Raw genomic sequence first — 27,626 nt, 5'->3', positions numbered from 1 at the left:
TGTACAAATATGTGAAAAATTGAACAGGCAATCTTTGAAGACACACCTTTCAGAAAATCAATTTAGATTCAATCCAATGACTTCTTTTCATAACTGATTTAGATGTTTTTAAAAATACTTTAAGAAATATTTTGAAAAAATGGGTAAAATAGCATGTTTTGGGGTCTCTGTGTCTAAGTTTTTCACAGAAGGGGGGCTTATTATATATGGCGCGAAGCGTATGATCAAGCCGAATAAACACAATACAAAAACGAATGCCAATTGATTAATACTTTTAAGTTATGGCCCTGAACATGCCGTGTACACTTTTCGTTGGATTCGACCATATACTGAAAATGTCATAAAAAGAGGATGCTAGGATCACGAAATCCTCCTTTAAGTAATGCTTATAGTTTTGATATTATAACACAAGCGAAAGAAAGAAACGAGACACTATTTTCTCTGAATGATGGCATGGAATCCACTGACACAGAGTTTATTTCTATTTTTTGCCCTGAATAGTGCTATATAAAAGCATTCGATATTCAGCCTGAATGGTGCTACAAAGCATTCGGCATTCAGGATATAAATGATACATACAAATGCTGCCATATATTGACAGACTACCAGAAGCATACTTTTTAACCTAATCTTCTTTGAATTTTACCTTAGTCTTAGTATATTTATTTTTTCCCACGGATCCATTTTGTCAAAATCTTCGTCTGTAATAATGTCATCTATCGATTTATTCATTTGTTTCCTGAACTTAATTTCTATAGTTTCTTTTTGTGTATATTGGTGCAAAATACGCTGATATTCTGATGGTTCCATGAACTGGAAAATATTACATAATAATTCTCTTTTACTTGTTACCAAGGTATCGCTGTTGCCATTGTAGTTATCAGGCATCTTTAACCATTCCAAAACAGCGGCATGAAATTCTCTTTCAGCAAGACTATTCTCCGTTATTTTATCTATGGTAACTTTAACACGAGGAATTTTAATTTTTGTTAGGTTCATGAACGCCTCGAAAGCAGCACGGGAAGCAGCAGCATTATCAGAGTCACGGCCAGGTTTATGATACATGCATTGCTTTCCGTACCCAATGAAGACATTAAAATTGAGTTGTGGATTTTTACTTTCAAGTTCAGAAACAATTTCTATTAAATCTCTATCAATTGGGACACAATCTCCACAACTTGAATTGTTAATAAATATAAAAAGATTTACATCCTCCACATGGTGGTCACTATTACACAATTGAAACTTCTCATATACAGCTTTTTTAAAATATTGATATTGACCTCCCCCATCTTCATGATCTTGCTTAATTTGGTTTTCTGCATGATTTTCATGTTTTAGAAGTTGACTAGGGTTTATTCTCTTACTCGCATAACTCTTAAGATATAAGAACTTAGAAGTTTCACGATAAGAAGCGGTAACTCCTATTAAGAGTGCAGTTCCAATACGTTCGTCCATCATGGTTTTCAAATGATTTTGCTTCCTGTTTGTTATGGAAAGCTTCAAGTACTCATCTAGAAGAGCTTGGTCATGTGATTTGGGCTGATCTGCCAGCTGAAAAGTGCAAAAAGCAATTAAATAAAAAACAATTATAACTTTAATATTAAAAAAACAAACATTTATGATGTAACTATAAAATAATAAGTGAAATGCATGTAGTACAAAGCTTTTAGTACAAAGAAATTTATAATTACCTTAGTATTTGGCGAATAATCAGATCTTCTGGCCCGATGACTTCTAGTCTGAAGAGAAAATTAAAATGTGTACAGTAGTTTATGTATTAGATAAGGTTTAAGCATTCAAATACTGCTTTCAACTTTATCATTTTACCTTTATTTTTTTTATTTTTTGGTTTATACAAGCCTTCAATTAATAGTGAAATACTATTTTAATCGTAAAAAACAACATAATGCACATAAACAAAATGTATGATACTGTAAAAGTCGCAATGATTTGTATTCAAATGTACAAAAAATATTTAAAGGACTCTTAATGCTGAAGTACTAATTGCGGAATATGATATGGTTCTCATTTATGTGAAAGTTTTATAAATTACTTTTTTATTTGCACACAGATGTTCATGTGACGTCTGCATGTCGAAATACACACATCATTCCGTATCTTGTGCTTTTAATAACAAATAAAAACACTTTCTGTGAATGATAAAGCAACATTTTCACTAGGAGCATGTTATTTTTCAGGTCTTCCCAGATGCTTTTAAAAAATATAAAAGTTTGACATTGATTTTTAAGTTGTCCTGTAGTTCAAACAAGCTTTCAACAAAGAAATATGTAAATACCTTTGGCAAGTAATCTATATCAGTCTTTGTCTGTCCACGTCCACTGATGAAGTTGTGTATCCCGTTGTGTATGCCTCCTCTTGATCTTCTGGCCCGATAGTGACTTCTAGTATTCTGAACATGCTGAAGAGGGAATTCAAATGAGTATAAAATAGTTATTAAATACAGTCTAACCATTCGTTCAACTTCAGGAAAGAAAAAGCAAGAAACAATGTTGCCAGTTTGAGGAAGTGAAACTGTAACAAGGTATGTCACCAAATATGGATTTGATAGTATAAAATTCCCATCAAAACAGCTAATGAATGATGCATCATCATGATCATAGTAAATTAACATTAACATCAATGATGAAACAAACATTGATGGATAAAAACACAAACCGGCAGAGAGCTTCATGCATACTTTGTCACTTTTGTTTAAAACTTTTCTAAAACCAGAGAAAGTGAGATCATCTTCTCTGCTAAAACAAACACATTTCTTCAGTTGAAAGCACATATTAAATGCAGACATTGTTTACTCTGCAACTACAGTCCACCGAGTCCACTCCTAGACATACAACATGGACAGTTGCAATTTGTCTACAGGGGAGTTTTAGTCTGCGTCTCTCGGCCCTGTCGCTAAATTGAAATGAAAGTTTGCACAAATTATTTTAAGTTTTGCATGTCCCTCATGTTACCTCCAAAGTCCTTCGCTTTACACTGCCATGCCCATTTGCACCTCCAAAAAGACTTGTCACAGTTGTTTCGGAATTGTAGTCAGCGGACAGTTGATCTCCCGATGCCTCTGGCAGTCCGAACGGCATGCGTAGGTCTACTGGGCTGGTCCACAGCGCATTATTTGTAGTTACATTTATAGATTGGTTCGAGTTCCGATCGTATTGTGAGGAACTGCTTATCGAGGCAACTGAAATGAGATTTTAAAAAGATCCCTTTAGAAATTACCAATTAAAGTCACTCGTGATCAACCCATCGGCTCTGGTGGTGAAGAATGCTAAGGGATGCACCATTTAATTCTCATGGGGCATGGGAGTTTGGGTCAAGCGGAATTTTTTTTCGCCGGAAAGCGGCGGATTTGTTTTCGCTGCCTTTGGCGGCGGAATTTTTTTCTTCAATTCTAATGTATACCTTTATACAGAGTTGAGTGGGATTTCTTTTTTTTTTCTTTTTTTCTTTTTTATTTACTCATCAGTGAGTGAAGCAAATTTTTGGGTGGGGGCATCAATATGAGGCATTTTCCGAAGCTCGAAAATGCTTGGGGTGCAAAGCTTTTGAAATGCATGCATTTGATATGGATTGTACCTTAAATTATGAATTAAACCTTAAAATTATGAATTTTTCCTTAAAAGTATTGTTTTTTTTACATTAAATTATTGGGGGCCCTAGGGTACTTGGGCACCCACCAAAATTATTTGGGGGTGCAGGGCCTTCCCCTACACCCCCCACACCGGTTCCGGAGCCACTGATTAGGTATTAGGTTTTTAAAAGATATTTTGAAACTGAAATTAATGGTGATAGGCCTAAGTGACGTCTGCTGTTTAAGTTGATGAAAACAATTAAAATTTAACTTACATTCTTCATTTCCATGTTGGTGAAATTCAGCATTTGTGCCTCTAGTACCTGATGTTTCCGGTACTTGAAAAGTCGAAGCGTCTGGTCTTAACTGAAATAGCAGATACAATTATTGATTAAACATCAACTGTGACAAATGTTAATGTTTATGGACATAACCTATAACTGCGATAGGGTAACTTGGGGCAAATTGGGACACAGGGTAATTTGGGACAGTGATTTCGGAAATACTTTTATACCTTAAAATAGTCACATTTTGCCCATTTTTTTTTTAAAATAACTTTGATATAATGTCTATTTATATTTCAAACCGTTTAAAAGTACCATTCTTCATTAAACAGGAACTTCTGAGGGCCGTAAGCTTAACACATCAAAATAAGTATTCATTTTTTTGTCATGTCTAAGCAGAGGTCACGACTTGTGGCTCAATATCTGAATCAATGGTCCGGATTAGTGTTTCTCAAAATAAAAAAATAACTTCTAAGCTACCCTTTCAATTAAATAAGACAACAATTGTAACTTTTTCTTCGAAAATTATAAGAAAAGCTTTCTTTTAGAAATATGCCAAATTGGGGTAAAATGGGACGCCATTGATTTACTGTGTGCTAACTCAAACTGTCCCATTTTGCCCCAACAAAAAAAGTCCCATAGTAAATCAATGGCGTCCCATTTTACCCCAGCTGTCCCATTTTACCCCAGCCTCTGTTACAGAAAAATCTTGCAGTGGGGTAAAATGGGACGCCTTAAAGACACCTTAATAAAATAATGAAGCCGGAGGCCGACCGGCACCAATTTTTGTGAAACGTAAGTCTACTATACACTTGGTGATGTACATTTTGTTTTATAGTGGTCACTTGTCGCAAGTTGTCGGGTATTAGTATTATAGCCGAGATCTGGTGGGGCAAAATGGGACATTAGGTGGACCAATTTGCCCCACTTCCCCCTACTTACAAATATGTGGTTCTCACTATTTATTTCAAAATGGCTGCTATTTTGAGGCTATTCCTTCATATCACCAGAATGTTGAGCCAGGTGGATAAATAAACAATTGCACTGACCACTCTCGTATATTATTATCAGTGGCGTAGCGTCATAGGAAAATTGCCAAAAAAACGGCTTGTGCCCCCAATCATGGTCGGTGCCTCCCCCCCATATGATGACCACGCTACGCCACTGGTTTACATTATGTCGGCTGCTATGCCTATGTGTCTCGTTTTACGTTTTACATACAAAATAACATCTTCAAATCTCTCATTTGCTACTATCATAATGAATTCTATAGCGTATTGTCCCTTCAACAATAGGAGTTTTGATTGAATAAAAATCGGTTAGACTGTCATTTAAGTAGTAATTACTACTTGTCATAGACGTGATAGAATTGGCTAACTCCTCCCCCCGGTCCCCGCACTCCGTGCTTCCGCGGGTATTCATGCTTGTCGGTGAACTTTAAAAACACCCCTTTTGCATCTCATTTCGCGAAGTTTTAGGGAAAAACGCCCTTTTTTAGCGATTTCGCGAATTATTTGCCCTTCGACAATACCCCTATTTTCGCTAAAACGCGAACAATATTTCTAACATACCCTTTTCTGACAGAAACACGCAGGCTGCTCCATGAAAATACCCTATTTTTTCAATTTCGCGAACACGTGGTTTGAAAAACACCCCTTTTTGTGTGTTTCGCGAATCGCATTTCTTCATCTGAAAACACCCCCTATTTCGCGAAATTTTCGACGAGCATGAATACCCATGGATGCACGGAGTGCGGGGACCGGGCTCCTCCCGCCCGATATCTGACGGTCTTACGTTTGTAACGTACCATGCAGTCTGGGCCCGAGACTACGAAACTGGATTGCGATGAGAAATCTAAACTCTAAAGATGGTGGTTTTTTTATACTTTATGCAAAAAGTCCACATTAGACCCCAAAGTTTATTTGTGGAAATAAAAGATCAGATTACCATAAAAACGAAACAGTACGGTAATCTTTGGCGGGGGTCTAATGTAACTTTTACATAGAATTTTCATCATCATTTCAGTCTCCATCTTCACTAAATTAAAAAAAAGGGGGGCTATATAAAATCAAAATAAAATACTCTGCCTGCTAAACGACATCAACTGTACCACGATTGGGTACCACAAATCGTTATATACATGATGTGCAGTTAATATTCATATATTCTTTTATACATAGGATGCTTCAGTTTTAACACAAAAAATAATGCATTGAAAACCCTCCCACTCGGCTATTTTAAAATGGTAATCAGGTTTCCATAGTATGATAGCTTATGATGCATTAAAATGTTTCATATTCTAAAGCCATTCTAGAAACACTTGGAGTTTGGCGGACGCCGCTGTGGTGGGCGTGCTTACCACTTCTTTATCACACTCATGAGCTAATCAGATCACACTACCATCACGCGAGACCGAGATTGTCTTCACCACAGCCAATTTCTGTCATTCCGAACAAACCTGTGTTTGTGATTGAGCTACATGCAGTCTGGGACCGAGTCTATACTTCTCGCAAGCTGAAACCAGTTTGCACTGGTTTGGGGGAAAGCCCCTGCTCACGCAATATCGGTAGGGCTTACCACTCGTGACGTTTACACAATCATGGAGTAAGTCTACAATATCAATATCAACCATTAAGCTCTTTCTATCACGTGCAGGCAAGAAATATATTAAAGCATGCCAGCATTATTACAAAATAGGCTTTTTATCATGGCTTATAGCATGTAGCTTGAGATTGAATACGGTATGGAATTTCCTTTTTGACTAGAACTAGTAGAAGGCTGACCGTAACATGATTTATTTATGAGCGGCCTTCCTTTCCGTTTTTAATCTCCAATTCCGTTTCTCTCTTTCCTTTCTATAGACCTATCAGCCGACTTCATTCAGCCCGGGCATATCAGGACCTAAAGGTGTCTCTGCACGGAGCAACCGCAGTATTGCTAGTATAATACTAACAGAAATATAATATTACAAACGGTAAATCAGCGAAATAAATAATCAAAAAGAGAGAAAGCAAGCAAATATTCAACAATATTTATGTTCCATTCCTGAGATGTCCAATAAATTCATGTAACTTTCAAACTGAAGATTCGTATCATACGATCGTATTTGCAGTAGGTATGAGTTCTCCCGTGAGTTCTACAAATCCATAGAGCTTGGTGATAGTATTGTCCTCGATGCATTGTATGGCGCCTCGATCATTCGACATGTCCTCCTTGTCCATTACCATTGATTGACAGCAATGAAAATAATATTGAAATATAAACAATAATAATAATAACAATTAACACCAACCTTTTTGGGGTCCTTGTCACGTAAATCTGGGTCCTTGTCGCGCAATTCTGGGACCGGTACAGGCTCGAGAGCCTTTATAGGCTCAACGACCTGTACCGGTCTCCCGCGAAAATTATTATTCTTACCACCAGTAGAGTTTGATTCAGAGTTCGACAACAGCATTAATGCTCAACCTGTGATTGATCGGAGCATTTTATAGTACATTGGTTTCCGGCTGGAAACACTGCGCGTGCGTCAAGGTTATTACATGGGTTTCACATACACCACATTTCGCCATACTACATTCTAGAAACGCTTGCTGTTAGAATAAGAAAGATTTTAATGCTAATTTATTGCGCATTCTAGGGAAGCGTGGTTACCTTTTTAAAATAACCGAGTGAGAGGGTTTTCAAGAAAATATTTTTCCTGTCAAAACTGAAGCATCCTCTGTATAAAAGAAAATATGAATATTAACTGCACATCATACATAACGATTCGTGATACCCAATTGTGGCGCATTTGATGTCGTTTAAGAGGCAGAGAATTTTATTTCAATTTTATATACGCCAAAATATTTTTTAATTGAGCAAGAATAAGGATAGAAAAAACGTTGAAAATTCTATGTGAATATTACATTAGACCCAACCAAAGATTACTGTTTCGTTTTTATGGTAATCTAATCTTTTATTTCCTGAAAAAACATGTTGGGTATAATGTCGAATATTCACATACTTGATCAAAACATCGAACGTGTATACAAGAAAATGGTAGGTTTTCCTCTATAGTATTTTACTGACCATGGAAATGTACTGAGACACAAGCACGTGTCAAAATCGATATAATGTATTGTACATATAGACGCCCAGTTATCATGTTTATTGTTGGATTTTTTGTATAAAACACGCAGTTAACAACAATTGAGCGCTAATAATACACATAAATGTTTTTAGGCAAATAAAATTCCAAAATATGGTACGTTTTCTGCCTTTGCTTGTCACGTGGTAGGCCTATGTTGAAGTTGCGATTATATCTTCAAATAAGTTTCAAATGAATTCCAACAAGACAAGTGGCCGAGTGGTCTAAGGCGCTGGGTTCATAGTGTGTCCAAAGCAGTCCGCCGCCGTGAGTTCGAACCCCGCCTCCGCCAAACTTTAATGAAGTAAAATTAAAATTAAAATTTTACTTTAAAAAAATTTCATATTGGGGAAATGTGACTGGCAGAATTTATGTATGGCGTGGAGTGGTGTGGGTTTCACAAGGCTTGATTCCAGAGGGGCGTAAGTTAATAACAGAAACAGCCATGCAGAAAAGAATAACTCGAGTCACTCCTCCCTACGCCATACATAAATTCCCCCATCCCCATTTCCCTACTATGAAGAGGTGGCCCTCGAACCCACCGTAACGCCGCAACTAGCCGCTATCGTGGTTATACTTCAGTCCAGCGCGCTAATCCGTTCGACCACCTGACCTATTGATAGCCATATTGAATTTTAAACATATATAATTATATAATTTTAGCACATAGCAATACAAATCTGTTTCGTATAGCCTACCGGTAGATGGTTTGACCCATCCACACTCTAAACAAATTTTTAACAAATTAAACATAATAGGCAATTCCAACATATAGGGTATAGAATAGAAAATACGACAATACGTGCAGTGTGCACTACAGCAGCATACGCCATTGGCCAAGTGTTTTTAAAATGCGTAAAAAAACAACTTGATTTTAATGCTATTTATTGCGCTGGTCACGGAAGTCCTGTGACCTCTCCGGAAAAAGCCGAAAATCAGATTTTATATGTGCAGAACAAAAAAAAAAAAATGACAGCTGCCCTCATTCGTAAACACTCGGGTTACGGAACATAATACGACACTAGTGCAGTGTAGACCACTGGTGGATGCAGTCTAAAGCAGATGACGTAGCCTACCAGGCTCACTGATCTACAGAGGTCAGTATTGTCAATAGCCTTAGTCTGAGGTCCCTCGGCCCATAGTCTCAAAACTATTAAACAGTTCGGAACAAAATGACCATGCGTGGCTGTTGAAGAACTTGTCGATTCAATCTACCATCATGGCAATTTCTGCCATGAAGATATCGGGGCGATGACACTGTGCTCCGTGGTATAGATGTTGAGTTTACCCCTTTTATATAAGATTTTCGCATATAACCCCCAAGTTAATCTAAGCAAATGGAAGATTAGATTACCATAAAAACGAAACAGTAATCTTTATTAGGGTTCTATGTAATTTTTACATAGATTTTCACCACTTTTTCAGTCTTCATTTTCACTAAATTCAAAAAATATTTTGGCGTAGGCCTATATAAAATTGAAATAAAATTCTCTGCAGCTTACACGACATCAACTGTACCACAACTGGGTATCACGAGTTAATATTCATAGATTCTTTTATACATAGGATACTTCAGTTTTTACACAAAAAATATTTTTTAACGCATTTTAAAAACACTTGGCCAATGGCGTATGCTGCTGCTGTGAACTCGAGTCAAGCGTTGTAACAAGAAGAGTCTTTAAAAACAAACAGTTCACGGATCAGGTGTATAGTAATTTGCGCTAACTAATTTTCATATCTAACCTACTCTGCACTGATTTTACAATAAATAATTTATAAGTGATTTGAGACATAATAGAGAGATTGCGATGTTCCAAACGCAGCAAGTGGAACGTACGTTTTCACGTACGTTTTTACGTACGTTAATACGGTGTTAAATATTGCTAGTCTCGGTTCAAAACTGGATTGTGCTCATTCGTCACGAAGTAGAACAAGTCAGCTGGAATGAAGACTATAATATTTGATCTAATCTAATCTAGGTCGATAGAGGGCATAGTGATTGAAAAAATGAGCTGAGTCTCTGCCTAATTCAAACAGGCCGCCCAAAAACATATATTTTGGTAGATTAAAGATCACTACATCCATACATCTGACTTTACTTTCAAAATGAGACTTTTCCGTCCTGAAAATTGGGCGCGTTGCATGGACTTAGACATGAGGTAAAATCAGCATATTTCAACGTAGCATCTGCGTTTTATTCTACGTTGGAATCCAAAATGGGAAATCGCAATGTCATTTTTTTTTTTTTTTGTATCACACACATTTCAATGGGCAATCTCTGCGTATAAATAATGCGTTTAAATTTAGTTCATTTTTAACACATCGCTGTACCTTTATTATAATGATTTGTTACAAACAAAAAGGATCATAATAATAATTAGACTTTCCTTCGTATGTTCATTATCTTTGACTGTCTTTAAAATACTGTGAAATGGACAAATTTTGTGCATTTTCAACGATGTATCTACGTCGATTTCGCACGTGGAATATCTTCAAAAAATGAAAGAGAAAATCAGGAGGGCAAAGGAAAAGAAAAAGGGCAAGGAGCCCTTTTCTAGCAAAATTCAGGGCCAAAATAGTGTAAAATACAAAATTTTTCCGCGCTACGCGCGCACATTGTAACAGTAAAGCCCTTTTTAGCCGGATAATGGGCGAAAATAGTGTAAAATACCACATCATCCCAATAAGGCCCTTTTCGGGAAGCTCGAAGACATACAGTCTCTATGTATTGTATGACAGGCGATTCTTTAAACAGTACGCATTAACCTTCTGAACCTTCTGAAGTTGTAGTCAGCAGGGCGAAAACCGCAAATCGCTAACTATTTGGTGACCTGCAAGCTAGAGGTTTTTCTTGAATATATCTAAAGATGGGGCTGATATAGTGGTTTGAGTGAGGGAATTCCATGCCCTTCCAGTTCTTGGGAAAAATGAGTTTTATAGACGTCCTTCTTGATGAATGGAATTTCAACATGTAGGTGGTGGTTTCTTCTCAAACCCGCAGCAGAAGAAGTTTGAATATAGGCTTCTTTGTTGATTCCTACCAACTCATTTTGGATTTTGTAAAACATAGCTAAACGATTTCTCTCCTTCTGACAGCTAGAGTGTCCCATCCGAGATCTTCCAGCATTTGAGTGACACTACTTTCTCTTTGGTAATCCCCTGTGCAAAATCTTGCAGCTTTTCTCTGCACACTTTCAATCTTCTTTATGAGTCCGCCCTGTATGGGTCCCATGCACCCGCAGCATACTCTAAGACTGGACGCACTAACGTTAGATATGCAGTAGACTTCACTTCCCCTGGACAAAACCACAAGTTTCTCCTCAGGAAACCCAGGGTCCGGTTTGCTTTGTTAACTGTGTTTGTAACATGTTCTCCCCAGTTCAGCTTGTTATCCAGCTGCACCCCTAAGTAAGGATTTGAGTTTGGCTGCTGTAAAACTTGCCCGCAGAAAATATAGTCTCTGTGTGGAGGGTTTCTCTTCAAGGAAATTTCCATGACCGTGCATTTGGAAGGGTTAAAGCTCATCTTCCAGGTCTCCTGCCATGTTTCAAGAGATTTTAGATCAGCTTGTAGAGAGTCCATGTCCCTTTCATTTGACACTGTAGAGTACACCAGGCAGTCGTCTGCGAAGAGTCTTACTTGGTTGCTCAACATGTCCGGGAGGTCGTTTATATAGGTTAAAAACAACAACGGCCCCAACACCGTCCCCTGTGGTACTCCAGAAAGGACCTCTTTGGGTGATGAAAAATTGCCCTCACATGCAACTCTCTGGGTCCTATTTGATAGGAAACTTCTGATCCATTGATGAAGGTTGTTTCTAATCCCGTAGTGATGAAGCTTATTCAGAAGGCGTTCATGAGGAACCTTATCAAAGGCTTTGGAGAAGTCTAGAACTGCCATGTGCACTGAATCCCCTTGTTCCAAAGCTCTTGCAATATCATCAACAGTTAAAATGAGTTGAGTTTCAGTGGAGCGCTTAGATCTGAAGCCATGTTGTGAATCAACCAAAATATTATGCTGCTCCAAGTGATCCATAACATGTGAATGTATAATGTGCTCCAGAATCTTGCAGCTGACGCTTGTTAACGAAACGGGTCTATAATTTTCAGGCACGGCTTTGTCCCCCTTTTTAAAGATGCCACAAATGTTTGCCTCCCTCCATTGATGGGGAGAGTCCCTTGATCAACAGAAGCTTGGAACAAGTCTGTAAATATCGGCGCAAGTTTCTCAGCAAACATTTTGAGAAACCATGGAGGTATCTCATCAGGTCCTGCTGCTTTATTCGGAGACAGTACTTGGAGTTGCTTTAAAACCCCCTTTTCATGAATAATTAAATCTGGAATGTCTTGAATACTGCTACTGCCAAGTGTAGGAATCGCTTCCTTGTCTTCCCTTGTAAAGACACTAGCAAATTGTGCGTTCAATGCCTCTGCTTTTTCCTTCCCATCGCTAATGATATTATTGTTAACTTTGAGATCTGCGACACCGCTTTCACTTTTACCCAGTCTTTTCATGTATGACCAAAACTGCTTGGTGTTCTCTTTCATTGCAGTGGTAAGATTATTTGCAACAAACTCACGCTCGGATTCATTGAGAGATTTCTTAAGTTCTTTCTGGCAAGACAAAAATTTTTTCCAGTCATCACTACTTTGCGACTTTTTCGCCTTGTTAAAAGCCCTCTGCTTCCTGCGTCTGAGTCTGTGGTGTGATCTCTTAAACCATGGCAAACTGTTTGGTTTAGCAGCTGTCTTTTGAGGAATATGCTTATTCATGACTGTCTTTATTTCACTTTCAAGATTGTCCCACTTTTCTTGCACAGAGACATTTCCCATGCTAAAATACTTGTCCTTGAAGGTACTCAACTCCTCATTAATCAAATCTTCATTTGCCTTCCGCCTGACGAAGTACTTCCGTCTTGGTTGTCTCTTCCATTTTGCTCTCAAATCTATGTCGGTGATTACCATGTAATGATCACTGAGTCCTGGATCAACTTTGACATCTCTCACAAGACTTGAATTATTAGTGAATACAAGATCCAAGATACTGTCTTTTCTTGTAGGTTCCAACACATGCTGGTTTAAACCAAAACCTGTTGTAGTCTCAAGAAGCAGCTCTGCTGTGGATTTAGATGCGGGGTGATCGCGGATGACTGTGCTATTTTTCCAGTCAATATTTGCTTGATTGAAGTCGCCTGCCAGGATAATGTTATAGCCCTTGCCTTTCTTTTCAATTTTGTCAAGAGAAACCTCAAGATCGGTGACAAATTTTACATTGTCATGTTTATGTTTATAACCGGTGCCAATCAGTAGCGAGTGGCGCCCCTGGAGTTCAAGTTGGTTCCACATGAGTTCATTTTCTGTTTCAAATTCTTCCCGCCTTGTCATGATGAGATCCTTCTTGCACGCAAGTAGAACTCCACCATGGATCCCCTCTTGCCTATCCTTCCTAAACACATCATACGAGTCCGGGAGGATTTCAGAATTTTTAATGTTCGGCGAAAGCCAAGTTTCGGTGCCTTGAATGATATCAGGTTTATATTGTTCAATAAGCACTTTGATATCGGCCGATTTGTTACCAATACTCTGGAAGTTCAGTAACATAATACGTATTGATTCCCTGCTACTCTTCTTTGTTTTTGCTTTATTAGAAGAAACTTTTTAGCTGCTTTTTACCGGGGGTACTGCGATCAGGAATCTGACAGTGGTCGTCAGATACGTCAGAGAAGGTTGAATTTCCATCGTCATTGTCACTCAAACTGGAAAATTGGTTGCTGGTACTGCAATCCAAAAATGACTTGAATAGAGAGTCTGAAAAATTCATTATGTCACACATTGGGCATATCCAGGTGCAATTTTTTCCTTCGAATTGTAAATAAGTTTCATTATCAACTCCACCACATTGCGCATGGATCCACTTTTCACAGTTGTCACACTCCAGTCCCTGTTGGTATTTTGTCACCAAGTTATCACACATACCACAAGGCTCAGGTTTACAAAGTGGGCAAAACCATTCCTGGTTCTGTTTGATAATGTTTTTGTATTCTTTCGAGGAAATATTGGCACAATTTGCATGGTATAAATCGTCACACTCAACACATTGCACTTTTCTGCGATTTTTCATTATTGGAACTTTACAGCTCTCACACTTGACTGGACCAGGGTTTAGATTGATATCACCTGATAACAATAAGATCATGCAGATGCCAATATGTCTGTTTGGACGAAGCTGGATATTGATATATCTTGGTCTAGACAACAATTTATATGTAGTAATATACAAAGTTGAACCTGCTGTACAATCCACTCTAGCTATTGTCTGAGAAAAACCTCCATCCCACGAATTTAACTTGTCTAATGAATGATTTACTTCTGTTTCAGATGTACGCCCGTTTACACACGTCATACAATGTTTCACAAATAAGTAGACTAATACTATGTTCACAACACCACTGATATTCATGATGAGAGTTTTGCTGGAAAATACACACACTTAAACTGGAAAATTATGATTTATCTCCTGCTACTTCTGCTAACGTTTTATGCTGCTGCTGCTGCCAAAAAAATTCACAATTGCACAATGTAAACGAAAGATGTATAGTTGATGACACTAAATGAAATGTTTTGCTGCAAAGATTTGTTCTCCTCTTCAAGTTCAACATACAATGATATGAAAAAATATGAAATGTCTACTTCCCTTTATCTCGAGGTCTGTGAAGTTCAGTTGCTTGATTTCTGCTCCAAGTTCTGCTCCTGCGCCACACCCTATTTGGTCGGATTCAAAATGGCCGCCGCTTTCCCGCCAAAACCAAAGATGACACAAATCACAAATATTGCACCAATATCACAATGACCCATACACCAGATGATGAAGAAACTATGCTATATTTCAGATGATACACGATTACAAGATGGATGATGATAAATAACATGTATTGCACAAAATGATCCACCGATGCGATGTCCTCTGCTCTGCTTCTGTACTGTATATGTACTGCCACGCCTACCAATTGCACTCCAAATCCTATTCTGCTGGGCTAAAAATTTTACTGAAGAAACCACTGCTGCTTGTAGCCATAAAATACATCCAAAAGTTCACAAATTTCACATATAACACTGCCACTAGTTGATAAAAATAACTTAAAGATGGTTGAAGACACGATGAAAAGATTGCACGTTCCGTTGCTGTGTTGCACTTGAAGATCCTTGCTTGTTGGTTGATAATGTAAACTCCGCCGAATTCCTCTCTCTGCTTCCCGGTGACTCGTTGGTCTTCACACTCGAAGTTAAAAATACATCAAAGTTCTCAACATAAATTCACAGTTACTCCACAAAGTTCACTATATTAAACATCCAATGATAAAAGCCAGTTAGGCAATGAAGACATCCAAAAATTTTGAAAAATATATGCAAAAAGTTGATTAAAAAAGAGAGAGCTCCGGAGCTCCAGAAAAACACGTCTAGCTTGCACGAAGTCACCGATATATATCATTAGCCAATATGTACTGGAAAAAAATAGTAAGCATTAGGCAATGTGCGAAATTATAATGTCTATTATACTGGCATATGGATAGTAGCATTCTTTAATGCTACTACCGTACAATTCTCGTCAGCATAGAGTTCCGTTAAAATATGATGTGGAAATGTTTCGGGAACCAGCCAGTTTTACCAGTGATAACCAAGATGGCGATCTCCATGCACTGACGATCGGAGAGGTACGTAGTAGCAGCTTTTCCATGTAATTTATCCCTTTTCTGTACGTTTGTCGTGGATATACCTAAGGTATAATTATAATTGTCATTTTGCGCGGTTTTGATCAGGCACAACCACACAATGATGTGAATGCGTAGCCTCGGGAATGATTGAGGGTGCCGAATTCTGCGTACTTGTGTACGTACTGCATTGTAGGGAATAGGCTTTTTTAATACCCAATAGAGGCCGTCAGCCTTTCGCCATCTTGTGGGTACAAATGATACGCGGTTGCATGCGTCGGACACTACGCGCAGGGCGCAGCTTGCCACGCAACTGTTATCGCGCATTGGCATGGTGATTTTGCTGTTCACCCATGGAGATCGAACGACCATCGCATAGCGTGTACCCACAAGATGGCGGCATATGACGCCACGCTGACGGCCTCTATTCTCTCGGTCGGGGCTAGCCCTAGAACTCTGGCCATAGTATCCGCTTTTACTTCCACTAGGGCCAGAGGCACTTACATTGAAAAATTTGTTGGAGATGCTTGAACGATCCAGTACAAAAAATCAATGCTTGATCGATCGAGCCGAACTTATACAAATGTGTGTCAGGTCACTAATTAACATGATAAAACCCACTTCAGAACACACAATCACCAGTCATTTCTAAAGATGCATTTATACTCAATCGCTTTTGCAGAAATCTGAATCGCACACATGATCAGTGTACTAAATCGCCGTCGATTTGCCTGCTGAGCATGCGCATGAATCGCTGTTTTTCAAAAGCGACACGTAGGCCTATATTGACACCCTCTGTCGGTCAAGCGTTCTCTAGAATTGCACACATAACTTGTGCAGTTAACGACAATGATTCAGTGTGATGATGAGTAACCTATGGGTATAAACTATAAACACAGCTTTACACAGTGACTAATTTACATAGGCACAAAAGACATGAAAGACCATGTTCATGTACTGTTACTCAGCCACACAGGGCAGAGTACATTGTAGGTCCCGGATGTTCGGTACATGTTCCTATCTCGTCAACGTTATACCTTTCCAACAAGGAAAGAGATACGAAAAGCGAACGTCTAGTCGGGGCCACGTCACATCCATTTATGCATTGGAGTGAAAACAACTTACCTGGTACAATTCTCTTGGTCGGGCTGACGTCACAGAGGGGAAATAGCCTTGTAAAACCAGTGTGCGCATGTGCAGCGCATGTGCAGTTCCCCTTTCTCGAGCTGGTTGCTATGCACTCGCTTGTGCAAAGGGGACGAAGGGGACAATGTTTCCGGATGTCCGACCGAGTGAATACTCAATCATGTCAATAGTGTACAGGCCAGGGCAAAGTCAAAGTGGCAGAGCAGAGTTCAGCGAATGTTGTTTTCACTCCAGTGCAGTGCTATTGTCTGCCGGTTCATGCCCGGATGTCCGACCGACAGAATACGCATCATACACTAGAACATGGAAACATTCAAACATTAAAAGCTAGCACACGAGATCAAATTAAAGGAGTACCGGCACTTCTACTTCTACTTCTCTGAAAATACTCGTCAACGCCTGCTCGGCAACTAAACAAGGGTAGTATTTCGTGATCCTATCATCTTCTTTTTAATACATGACATTTTTCAGTAGATATCCGCGAAAAAGCTTATTCCCAAAATTTAAGTTGATTCCGATTTTGTGTTTGTGAGTTATTTTTTGCATGATTATGTGTACTGCTCCATACTCCATAGACAATGTTACATGGGTCAAATCAACAGTGGTCGAATCCATGGGTTCCTACACTTCTACTTCTACTTCTGTACTCGGTAGGTTCCACATGTGGATATATAGCCCAGGGACTTTGTCCATGAGTGGTGCAAGAGTGAGTGTGTGTATTAATACAAATACAGGGTGCGAGTAAAAAACCAATAGCTGCAGACTAGATTGATGCCGCCACAGCTCCCCTGAAAGTCTCAACAGACGGTGAGACTAGGATGGTGCCGGGAAGTGAGTTCCACCACAGTCTGAGGGCCAATGACCAGGCCGATGACAAACATTCAAATTTCACGATATCTTTGCTAAACGAATTAATCTGCAAGAAATATTTTGTACATAAACATTATGTAGCCAGAGGTTTCCAGTGATATAAAAATCTCAACTTTTTTTTAGAAAAGTGGGAGATGATGATGTATGGCTCAAAATTTGGACTGCTCGCCATTCAGTTTACTGTCATTAGGTATTTTGAAACGGTTGATGTTTAATGATCCCCGATTTCTGGTCGATTATTTTAGCTGTGTCACGTGCATGATGTCGATGCTTGGTGGGAACCAGCCTAATTCACTAAAAATTCAGTTTAAAAACATGATCGCCGATATTGATGTGATGCGAATCCTATGCAAGCGATTATATTTGGCAAAATTTGACCTTTCTAGGCAAGTTGACAAAACTGATAAAATATGATAAAAGACAGTCTTAATTAAGTATGTGCATCGCTTTTGGTGTTTTGATGTTTTGAGAGACTGTGAGGGATCCCAAACAACAGGTGACGTAGCCTATTCTTGACGGTCTTAGCCTTATACGTTGGACACAGGGTTATAGCTAGCTAAATCTTAGTGCGGGTGAAATTTATATGAAATTTTAAAAAATTGAAATTTGATAAGAATTTCAAATTTTGTACTGATTGTTCATTAAATTTGAAACATTTGAGACTGGAGTGCCGGGTAATTGGGCTCAAAATTAACTTGAGTGCCGGGTAGAAATTAAGAGTGCTGGGCGGGTTAGCCCGCCACCGCCTGGCATGAAGCTACAACCCTGGTTGGGCATGTCAGATAGTATCAGTTTGTGAATGAGGACAGTTCCTTGTACTAGATGCATCTTATAAATTCTTAATTTATCAATAAGAAGAATGCACAATTGCTATCAGTAAAAGAATGCATTGCTAGTCATGCTAGTTAATAAACATAAATTTAGTTACACATGACAATTGACAAACATTATGTTTTAGGGTATTTCGTGATCCAGCCTCATGGCCGTCATGGGAGCCTCATTCCCCATTTTTCTCAAAAAAGTTGAGATTTTTATACCACTGGAAACCTCTGGCTACATAATAATTATGTCCCGGGTTTATGTATTGCAGATTAATTTGTTTAGCAATAATATCATCAAATTTGAATTTCGTTCTGGTATACCAGAGACGAAATCCCCAAAATACATAAATTTCCGCTATTTGAGGCAATTTAGCCCCCCCCCCTCGAAATTCACTTTGCCCCCGAAAAAATTTTCCTGATGCCGCCACTGGGATATACCAGAGAGTAAAAACTCCGGACATTTTTAGACTTGTTTAGACTGGAACTCAGTCTCCAATGATAGTCATTTATCTATTGGCCGTTTATGACCAGCATTTGGACTGGGGAGTTCTTATGCTACATTTTCCGAAGAGCAGTTTCTGACCATTGATAGCTTAGCCTTGCTTTGGGATTATTGGGGCAAAGGACCGTTATCTACAATATATATGAATCCTTTCATGACCACTGAAGCATAGTCAAGTCTGCCAATGACACTCAGGAGGGTGCCTGTTCATAGGGGCAATTTCGGGAACTACGTCACGCTATTTTTTGACCTAGGCTACATCATTTTTAACGCATGCGTGTTCTTCAATACAGCTTTAGTCTCCTCCACCTTCGCAACACGGCAGTGCGGCGGAGGAGAATGCTAGCTGGTCAGACAGTTTAATTCTATCAAGCATAATACCTGAACCAACACCGTCATTTGATTGATTCACTACAGAATATATTGTATACCGGTACTCAAAATATAATTTTACAATTGTAAACCTATCAACTTCTATATTTGTGTACTAAAATAAAAGGACACATGAATAACATCATGTAGAAACAAAATGGCCGCTAATCCGCCTATTGTCTAGACCTAGGCTACATCTTTCGGTTTCGTTACATCATTTCAGATGCCTATCCCGACTATATCCCTGGGACACTCAGCATAAATTGCGGAATAAATTGAAAGACCATGTCACTCTCGACAAAAGAATGTCAATGTATGCATGCATGTCAAAGGTCATAAAACGCCAATTTGGTGTTTGTTATACACCCAGAATATACCGTACATGTACCTTTTAAAGGCCTATGTCTGGACTCACTCATCAGTCACCAGTCCTACATGTACGCCATACCTTACACCATACACTTAACGATTTGTGCAGGTCAGTACAGACAAATCCAACTAGCCAAGTCATGGTCAGGATTTGGTCGACCATTATTGGGTCCACGCATGCACCAAACAGGGTGGATTAAACCAGCTTGAAATTCGATGTTAGATTCTTTTGTGTTGTAAACTGTCATCATTCTTTTGTTTACGTGTAACACAGGTGATAGAATGCAGTTTAAAATACCCTCCAAGGCCGCATCATTTCACATTTTAGGTGAGATAGAGCCAATAGGGGACCCAGGTAATGGCTGCCATTGAGGTGTAGGAATGCGTGAAATTGGATTAGTCTATATGAAAAATTTCATCAAAATTTGGTCAACAGTATATAAAATTGGTACCCACCTTATTGTGCTTGCTATTTTAAGACTCATTTGAAACAAAATCAAGGACCTAATGGGAGTGTCCAAAGTATTAAAAGTCACTAAGTTTACCAAGTCACACACAAAGATAAAAACACACGCATAAAGGCTCAAATTAAGTTAAACTTCCAAGACCTGGTGCAAGCAAGCAGTGAGCAAATAAATACTAAGAGTAGAAAAGAACACCACTGTTTCTATGTTTTTCTTACAAAAAATATCTCTTGTGATTTTTTAAATACTTTTTAATCTGCCGGTTGAACGGGGGTCATAAGTATTCTTGAATATTAAGAAATAGGGTCTATGATTTGTGTGTGGCAGTGGATGGGGGTGTGTTGAAGAAACCCACTGTAAATTACCATTGCAGGATTTTCATTTCAAGACACAGATAAAAAACGCATATATCTCATTGGACTTTTAGGCCTCACCTGCTACAGGAAACAAACATGTTTTTTTTAGCCTAATATGCAAAGTTCTAACTTAAAAAAATTAAAATCTAAATTTTAAAATATATATCTATGGTTGACCAAAATGACCAAATATTTTTTGCGCCAGACCCGATTTCATGACCTGGTCATCCGCTGGATGACCTGATTTTTTCCAAATTTGCACACTGGTATCTTTAGAAATGTGGGATTTATTAGTGACACTTTTTTACTGGTTCAGTAAGCATTGAAATGCTTTCAACTTTTGTACTGGATTGTCAAGCATGTTCTACAAGTGTTTCAATGTAAAGTGCCCCTGGCCCTAAGTAAAATGGTTAATATGTTCTAGGGCTAATTGTATTCCTGACTGTTCACTAAAATGTTAAACTTTGCCCATGTCAAAGGTCAGGTCAAATTTAAAGATGCTGCGATGGAACTGTAATTTAGGAAAAACAATCTCATAACTTGGGGAGTATAAAACCACAAAGGTCATCTGAGGTCAAAGATCAGGTCAATTTCAAAGTTGCTCCAATTGGTTTGTAAGTCGGGGGAAAATGATCCCTGACACTTAACTGCAAAAACCATATCAGCGGCCACCTGATATTTGTGTTTCTTGAAGTAATTTTGAGTTCTTAATATTAAACAGTTAAAATGATATATAACTTGTCATAGTTGCTTGAGAAATAGGTGCTCAAAAAGCCAATTTCTCTAAAATATCTTTCTTTAACTGATAAAATATTATTGCAAAAAAAATAATAAAATAAGTTTTCAAAAATGTTTTCTGAAAGCTTTTTATACCTCACATTTTTTGTATAAAGCATTTTGTTTGCTGGGATGTAATTACAGAGTTGTATCTTTATTTCTTGTTTTTACAGGGCTAACATAAAAAACATGACTTACAACGGCATGGAGGTTGCATATTATGCCACAATCATGATGCCCATTGCAGGAGGTAATTAAATGATATTAATGTCATCATGATCATTTAGACATGAAAGTGTCAGCCACAATACATCAGGACTGGGCTCCACCATGATTGTTGACACACACTATTTTAGCTGGCCTGATATCACTTATGGAGCGCTGCCTGTTCGTGGATAACATTTTGACCGTCGGTTGCTTTGGTGTTTTAGAGGAAAAAAGAGGGGGGAAAAGGGAAAAACAAAACAAAACAAAAACTCATTAGTCTGAGGAACCATTTGATTCACATGCAATACAACACATATGGTCGCATGTCATGAACTGGCCATCTTTCGTGTAGCATAATGTAAAATGAGAAAAAAATCACCAATTTTGATTCACTTACACACCACCTTTAATGAAAACATTTTAGACCATTAAAAGTATATGTTTCTGGAAAGCTTATATTACAAGGATGCCGAATCAACAAAGTATAACATAATACAGGGTGGGTAAGAAATATACAAGGTGAAACAACAACAAAATTGCATCTTTCTTGTCATGATGAACCCCATATTTTTCTTTTCTGAAAGCTATGTACATGTAGCTCAAAATAAATATGGATTCACAAAGACATTGCATGGGCCCTTCAAGCAAAAAAAAAAAAAGAGTTTGCTATCCCTTGTGTTAAACATACATAGTGGTCAAAAATTGTAAAATAATTGTACAATTTTAATGACATTATCAAATCAAAACTTTTTCCCTCCATTTCTGGCACTAAAACTAATAGCATAATTGAATTTCTCTTCAAATGTCCTTTCAAATATGTGTACTTTTGAATAAGCAGGGTGACTCTGGCAAGAGATAAGCCACTTAGAATGTCGGAGTGTTACGTGCACACTTTGTACAGTAACATATAGGGAAAACTGTCTTAGCATTTAATTAGGCAATTTATTAGTTTGTTATATTTGGTCTACTATGAGGTAGATCTACAATCCAGGATGATATATGTTTATTCCCATTTCTCAAAAATTATAGCGCATTGGTGACAAGTAAGATATGTAGGGCAAGGACTACAACTACTGCACTGAAAATTCAGCAATTCATTTCAAATAGTTATTGATTTATTGTTCAAATATTGGCTTTCCCTCATTTTTGACTGTAACACCACAACTGTTGTCTGTGCTGAAATAAAATTTCTAGTGCAGTAGTTGTAGTCCTTGCCCCTATAATATACATGTACAATTGTACATATCTTATTTGTCACCAATGCGCTTATAATTTTTGAGAAAATGCAAAAAAGAGGCACAAAATTCGGCAGGGGTGTAGTACCCCTTAAGATACAAAGGTTTAATGTTGGCCATATTTTCTCAATTTTGTGTATTAATCCTATGGGGCTCTCCGCCCGGATCCTCCATTGACACATCTTACATACAGTCAATGGCATACATACAATATAATGATTGGCTACAAAAACAAGCACCAAAAGTAAATCAATATCTGAAGCAAACAGTTTGCATGAAATGATTAGATCAATTAATATCAGCTATGGAAGATACTTTTGGCCGAGATTTTCATTGATTTATCATCATTAGTGGCATGTCGGGGGGGGGGGCTGCTTTGGGGTGCTCAGGTGTATTTTTGGGATTTTATCCTTACAGGAGTATTTCGTGATCCTAGCATCCTCTTTTTATGACATTTTCAGTACATATCCACAAAAAAGCATATCCCCAAAATTTCAGTTGATTCCGATATTATGCGTTTGCGAGTTGTGCATGATTATGTGTATTACACTGCTCCATAGACAATACGTTGTAATTTCGTTCTGGTGCACCAGAACGAAATTCAAATTTCACGATATCTTTGTTTAACGAATTAATCTGCAAGAAATATTTTGTACATAAACATTATGTAGCCAGAGGTTTCCAGTGATATAAAAATCTCAACTTTTTTTTGAGAAAAGTGGGGGGATGAGGCTGTGGATCATGAAATGCCCTTTAAGCTCCCTACATAACTCTGAAAGGCCCTCCAACCCCACACAAGAAAAAGATGCTGGACACGCCGGTGATCATGCAATATTATTCAGAATCATTCATTCTAATTCTAAGTTTAGGGGAACTGTATAAGGCCAAAAAAACCAAGTTTGTTTCCTGTAGCGCGCACAAATTTAGTTTTTGACAGCTTATTTTATAATTTCAATTTTTTCCAATAAACCGAAAAAAAATTCCCAAAATAATATTAATATATATAACACTACTGGAGTAAAGACATTAAATCGATTAATTAGATCAATAAATGAGCGATTGAAAAACTACCAGAGATCAATTCTTGAATATGAAGAAATATGATTTTTTTGGTGTGTGTTGGAGAAACCCACTGTAAATTTCCATTCCAATTTGCAGCAGAAATGGTATTTAAATTGTTGTTTATTTTCATTTCAAGACATAGCTTTAAAAAAAAAAAAGCTTTTTAAATGCATTTTGCATTTGACTTTTTAGATCTGCTACAGGAAACTGTTTTTTTTGTCATAATAAAGTTAATGTTTCATATCAAATGTTAAGATATAATTCAAAGTGGGGAAAATGTATCAAGTTTCTGTTTTCACCTTTCCTTTTTGTTCCTTTTTCTACAGAAAGCATACTAATAATGCATCGTAGTAACGGAGAAGATGGTTAGTAAAATGATGAATACAGAGAATGTGAAGAAGCAGTGGGGCAATTTAAGAGTAAGTGCAATCGGATGTAATGATACTTTAGAAGCAAAAGAAATATGAATCTCAGAACATAGAAATTAGGACGATATAGGTTCCAGTGTATAGGCTTTTGATCAATTTTTTTATTTTGTTATTCTTTGTCAAAATGTATGAAACAATATTAGCAGAAAGTCTTTTGTCATTTTATGGCAAGTCGTTATGGTGCATGAGCTAGAGCATTTGTGCTCATATATTGAAAAAAAAAGCCAGGGAAAAGTGTGGGTGGTATGTGAGATCCCATGCCTCATTGTAGTTTATTAATTAAATGAGATTCTGGTTATAGATAAAAAAATTGAAGTACTCACTCGAAATATTTCAGTTCCAATCAGGAACCTTGTGAAATTTTTTGGCACTTATTTTTTCAGGCAACCTACAAAAGTGGCGACGCCATCACAGCCACCTAGGACTGCCGACATCTAGAAACACCACTTACAGTCATTGCAGAGTGAACAAGGTTCCTGATTGGAACTGAAATATTTCGAGTGAGTACTTCAATTTTTTTTTGATCTGTAACCAGAATCTCATTTAATTAATTGACTTTTGAACGATCCTGATGAATCTCATCAATAATCTCATTGTAGTTTGTTTTATGTGCATGATTTTCAGTGGGGGGGCTGGGGTAAATATTTTGTTTTTTGCCTAAAATAATGTCTAGGTTAAAATATAACTAAATAAATGCAGCACGTATGGAAATATCAATGTGCCCATTTCATATAAGATCAATGTATCAGCATGCAGAACTAAACTGTATTTGCCAATAAGCCCTTTGGATGGTATATGGTTACAAAAATTACCAAAGCTTGAAAAATATGGTACATTTCTTGGTAGATTGTACACTGATGGCCTAGTAGCTGTGACCCCAGATCTAAGTTCATAGGTAATAAAAAGCAAAATATGTACATCATTGTTTAGTATAGTCCAATTATCACTAATGTGGTAGCTAGCTATAATTTGCAATGATACTGGCTTTAGACACAAGTCTTCACAATGCACATACAATCAGTTCAGGTGGGTTAAGGGTTGTCAGAGTGAGTAAATGAGTGTTGGAGGATTAAGAGGTGCTATCATAATGTGAAGTGTGTTGTATTATGTTAAGGGTATCAAGTAATAATGTGTGATTTGCATAAAGATATTGATTCATATGTTAGTTTTCACTGATTACATTGTCCCCATTTAATTTTGAGCCTAACAAACGAGGTAAAATGAAGAAAATTGTTATTTCATTCCAGCGCATACAGTGCGTGTATTAGCTCGCTGATTGTATTAATTACTGGGGAGCTTTATTTAGCTGGGATGTATAATATCAGACGTACAGTATGAAGATAGTGATATGTACACAATTTATACATCACTGATTCATTGATACATCAGGCTCATCACTCTGCATTACAATCATGCAAGTAGAAATTCAAGAAAATTGAGGGTGTTGCTGTGGAGCAAATCACACATTATGGCTCTAACCCTAACCGCCTAAGGGCTTTTTGGCATGACGGGAAGGGAAAAAGAAGGAAGGAATAAAAAGAGAGAAAAGAAGGAAAGAAGTTGTTTGCTCTGTGGGATTGAACCCGAGACCCTCGCATGCCAGGCACTGGGTCGGCGACACTTTGCCACAGGTCTTGGGCTTCGCTGGCCAGCTTAAACTGCCTTGATATCACTTAGGTGATTGCGTCATCACACCACATGGGATGCATGCACGAACAGCGCATATATCAAGTACTATTTTGTAGTATACCGTCCTGTTAGGGTTAAGGGGTGTATATGATATTACAATTGGCTAAGGAGTGTTATGGTGTTTTAAGAGGTGGCACGTTTAAGGGGTGTCACAGTGGGATAAGGGTCTGTTATGGCGGGTTACAGTTCAGTGTTGGCAAATATGTGTGTTGCTCAAACACAGCTGTGCCATCTAGTTGTGTAGTAAAGTAAATCATAATTCATAATAATGCATGTTTTTTAGTGATTTTGGTCATTTTAGCCAAAATGGACCCTTTTAACCATTTTTTGCAATTTCTTACATTCCAAAAGTTTGAATTACACTTAAGGTGGTACTACACCCCTGGCCATTTTTTTTTGCCTATATTTGTATTTTTCTCAAAAATTATAGTGCGTTGGTGACAAGTAAGATATGTATATTATAGGCGCAAGGACTACAACTACTGCACTGAAAATTCAGCAACTCAAGGCAAGTAGTTATTTATTTATTGATCAAATATTGATTTTCCCTTATTTTTGACTGTAACTCCACAACTGTTGTCTGTGCTGTGTAGTAGTTGTAGTCCTTGCCCTATAATATACATATCTTACGTGTCACCAATACGCTATCAATTTTTGAGAAAAAATGCAAAAATAGGCACAAAATTTGCCAGGGTGTAGTATCACCTTAACTTTATTAATAAACAAGGCTTCTTTAATTTTAGGGTATTGAGAGCATTCAAAGAGAATGCAATTTCCATGGCAATGGCCATTAATGCTCACTTTAAGCAGTGTAAAATTTCCCAGTAAAATTCACAAAAATGGGTGTAAATGGCTGTTTCCATGTGAATTTTCTTCTCTTTGAATGCTCCAAATAGCTTAAAATTCAAGACATGAATATCAATAATATAGAGTGTAATTCAAAGTTTTATAATGCAAGAAATTGAAAAGGCAACATTTTAGCCAAAATTAACAGAAAATATGCAGCAATTTAATATAGTGACTTTGACTGATTTTGTTTCCATCAGTGAGTTAAACCTACATGTAGGGCCAGTCAAACCTCAGCAGGAATTTTCCAAGGGCAGACAATACAAGTCAAAATGTCCACTTGATACACTGGGGTGGTGGTTTTTTTTTTTTTCATTTTAGTTTAAAATGACACTGTTTCTTGGAAATACGCTTTCTTATATATTTTTGTTTGCAATTAATAGAAGCCAAAGCAATACACAGGGGGCGTGTGTGCAGCCAATGGTGAGCCAGTGGAGGTAAGTATTTATGTAGATATGAACTGTATTTTAAATGGAAATACATACTATATTAGCTTATATTCAATCATAGCTTATTGCAGTCAGAATAGAAATTGATAAAGAATCATTTGACCCCACAAACACTATTCATCTGCATTTATGCAAGAAAATTGAGTTTAATGTGCTCAAGTTCATCTGGGCAAGGAACAAGCAAGTCTAGTGCCACTTGAAACTTGTTAGGAAACTGACTTTCCTTTTACTGGAGGGCAGGCAGTCTGAATCTTGTTACTTTGGGTGGCATCTAGTTTAATTTAAATCTCTCACAGTATTTTGGAAATATTATTTGAATGTAT

The 27,626-nt window shown here is 37.7% G+C and overlaps 2 protein-coding genes and 1 long non-coding RNA gene across 4 annotated transcripts; 1 reads left to right on the top strand and 2 right to left on the bottom strand.

Moving 5' to 3' along the window:
- Positions 1-435: 435 nt before the first annotated feature.
- LOC140148314 (uncharacterized) lies at positions 436-7,354 on the bottom strand. Its single transcript, XM_072170219.1, has 6 exons — positions 7,169-7,354; positions 3,868-3,958; positions 2,976-3,202; positions 2,300-2,422; positions 1,695-1,742; positions 436-1,554 (listed from the first exon to the last, which is right to left on the bottom strand). Exons 1-6 carry the CDS (start codon positions 7,328-7,330, stop codon positions 643-645), a joined length of 1,563 nt encoding a protein of 520 aa, XP_072026320.1. The 5' UTR covers positions 7,331-7,354; the 3' UTR covers positions 436-642.
- Positions 7,355-12,084: 4,730 nt separating this feature from the next.
- On the bottom strand, positions 12,085-13,602 carry LOC140147173 (uncharacterized). Its single transcript, XM_072168953.1, has one exon. It carries the CDS (start codon positions 13,600-13,602, stop codon positions 12,085-12,087), a length of 1,518 nt encoding a protein of 505 aa, XP_072025054.1.
- Positions 13,603-15,563: 1,961 nt separating this feature from the next.
- LOC140147665 (uncharacterized) lies at positions 15,564-27,259 on the top strand. 2 transcript variants are annotated; one of them, XR_011858380.1, is made up of 5 exons: positions 15,564-15,713; positions 21,561-21,637; positions 24,218-24,310; positions 24,703-24,819; positions 27,238-27,259. It is a non-coding gene; the product is annotated as an uncharacterized lncRNA (long non-coding RNA). The 2 variants fall into 2 exon arrangements; XR_011858381.1 differs by lacking the exon at positions 24,703-24,819.
- Positions 27,260-27,626: the final 367 nt, after the last annotated feature.

This window comes from Amphiura filiformis, chromosome 3, assembly GCF_039555335.1.
Source record: "Amphiura filiformis chromosome 3, Afil_fr2py, whole genome shotgun sequence".
NCBI classification, from domain to species: Eukaryota; Metazoa; Echinodermata; class Ophiuroidea; order Amphilepidida; family Amphiuridae; genus Amphiura; species Amphiura filiformis.
Note: the sequence above shows the minus strand (reverse complement) of the source record. Positions and strands in the feature narration are given on the sequence as shown.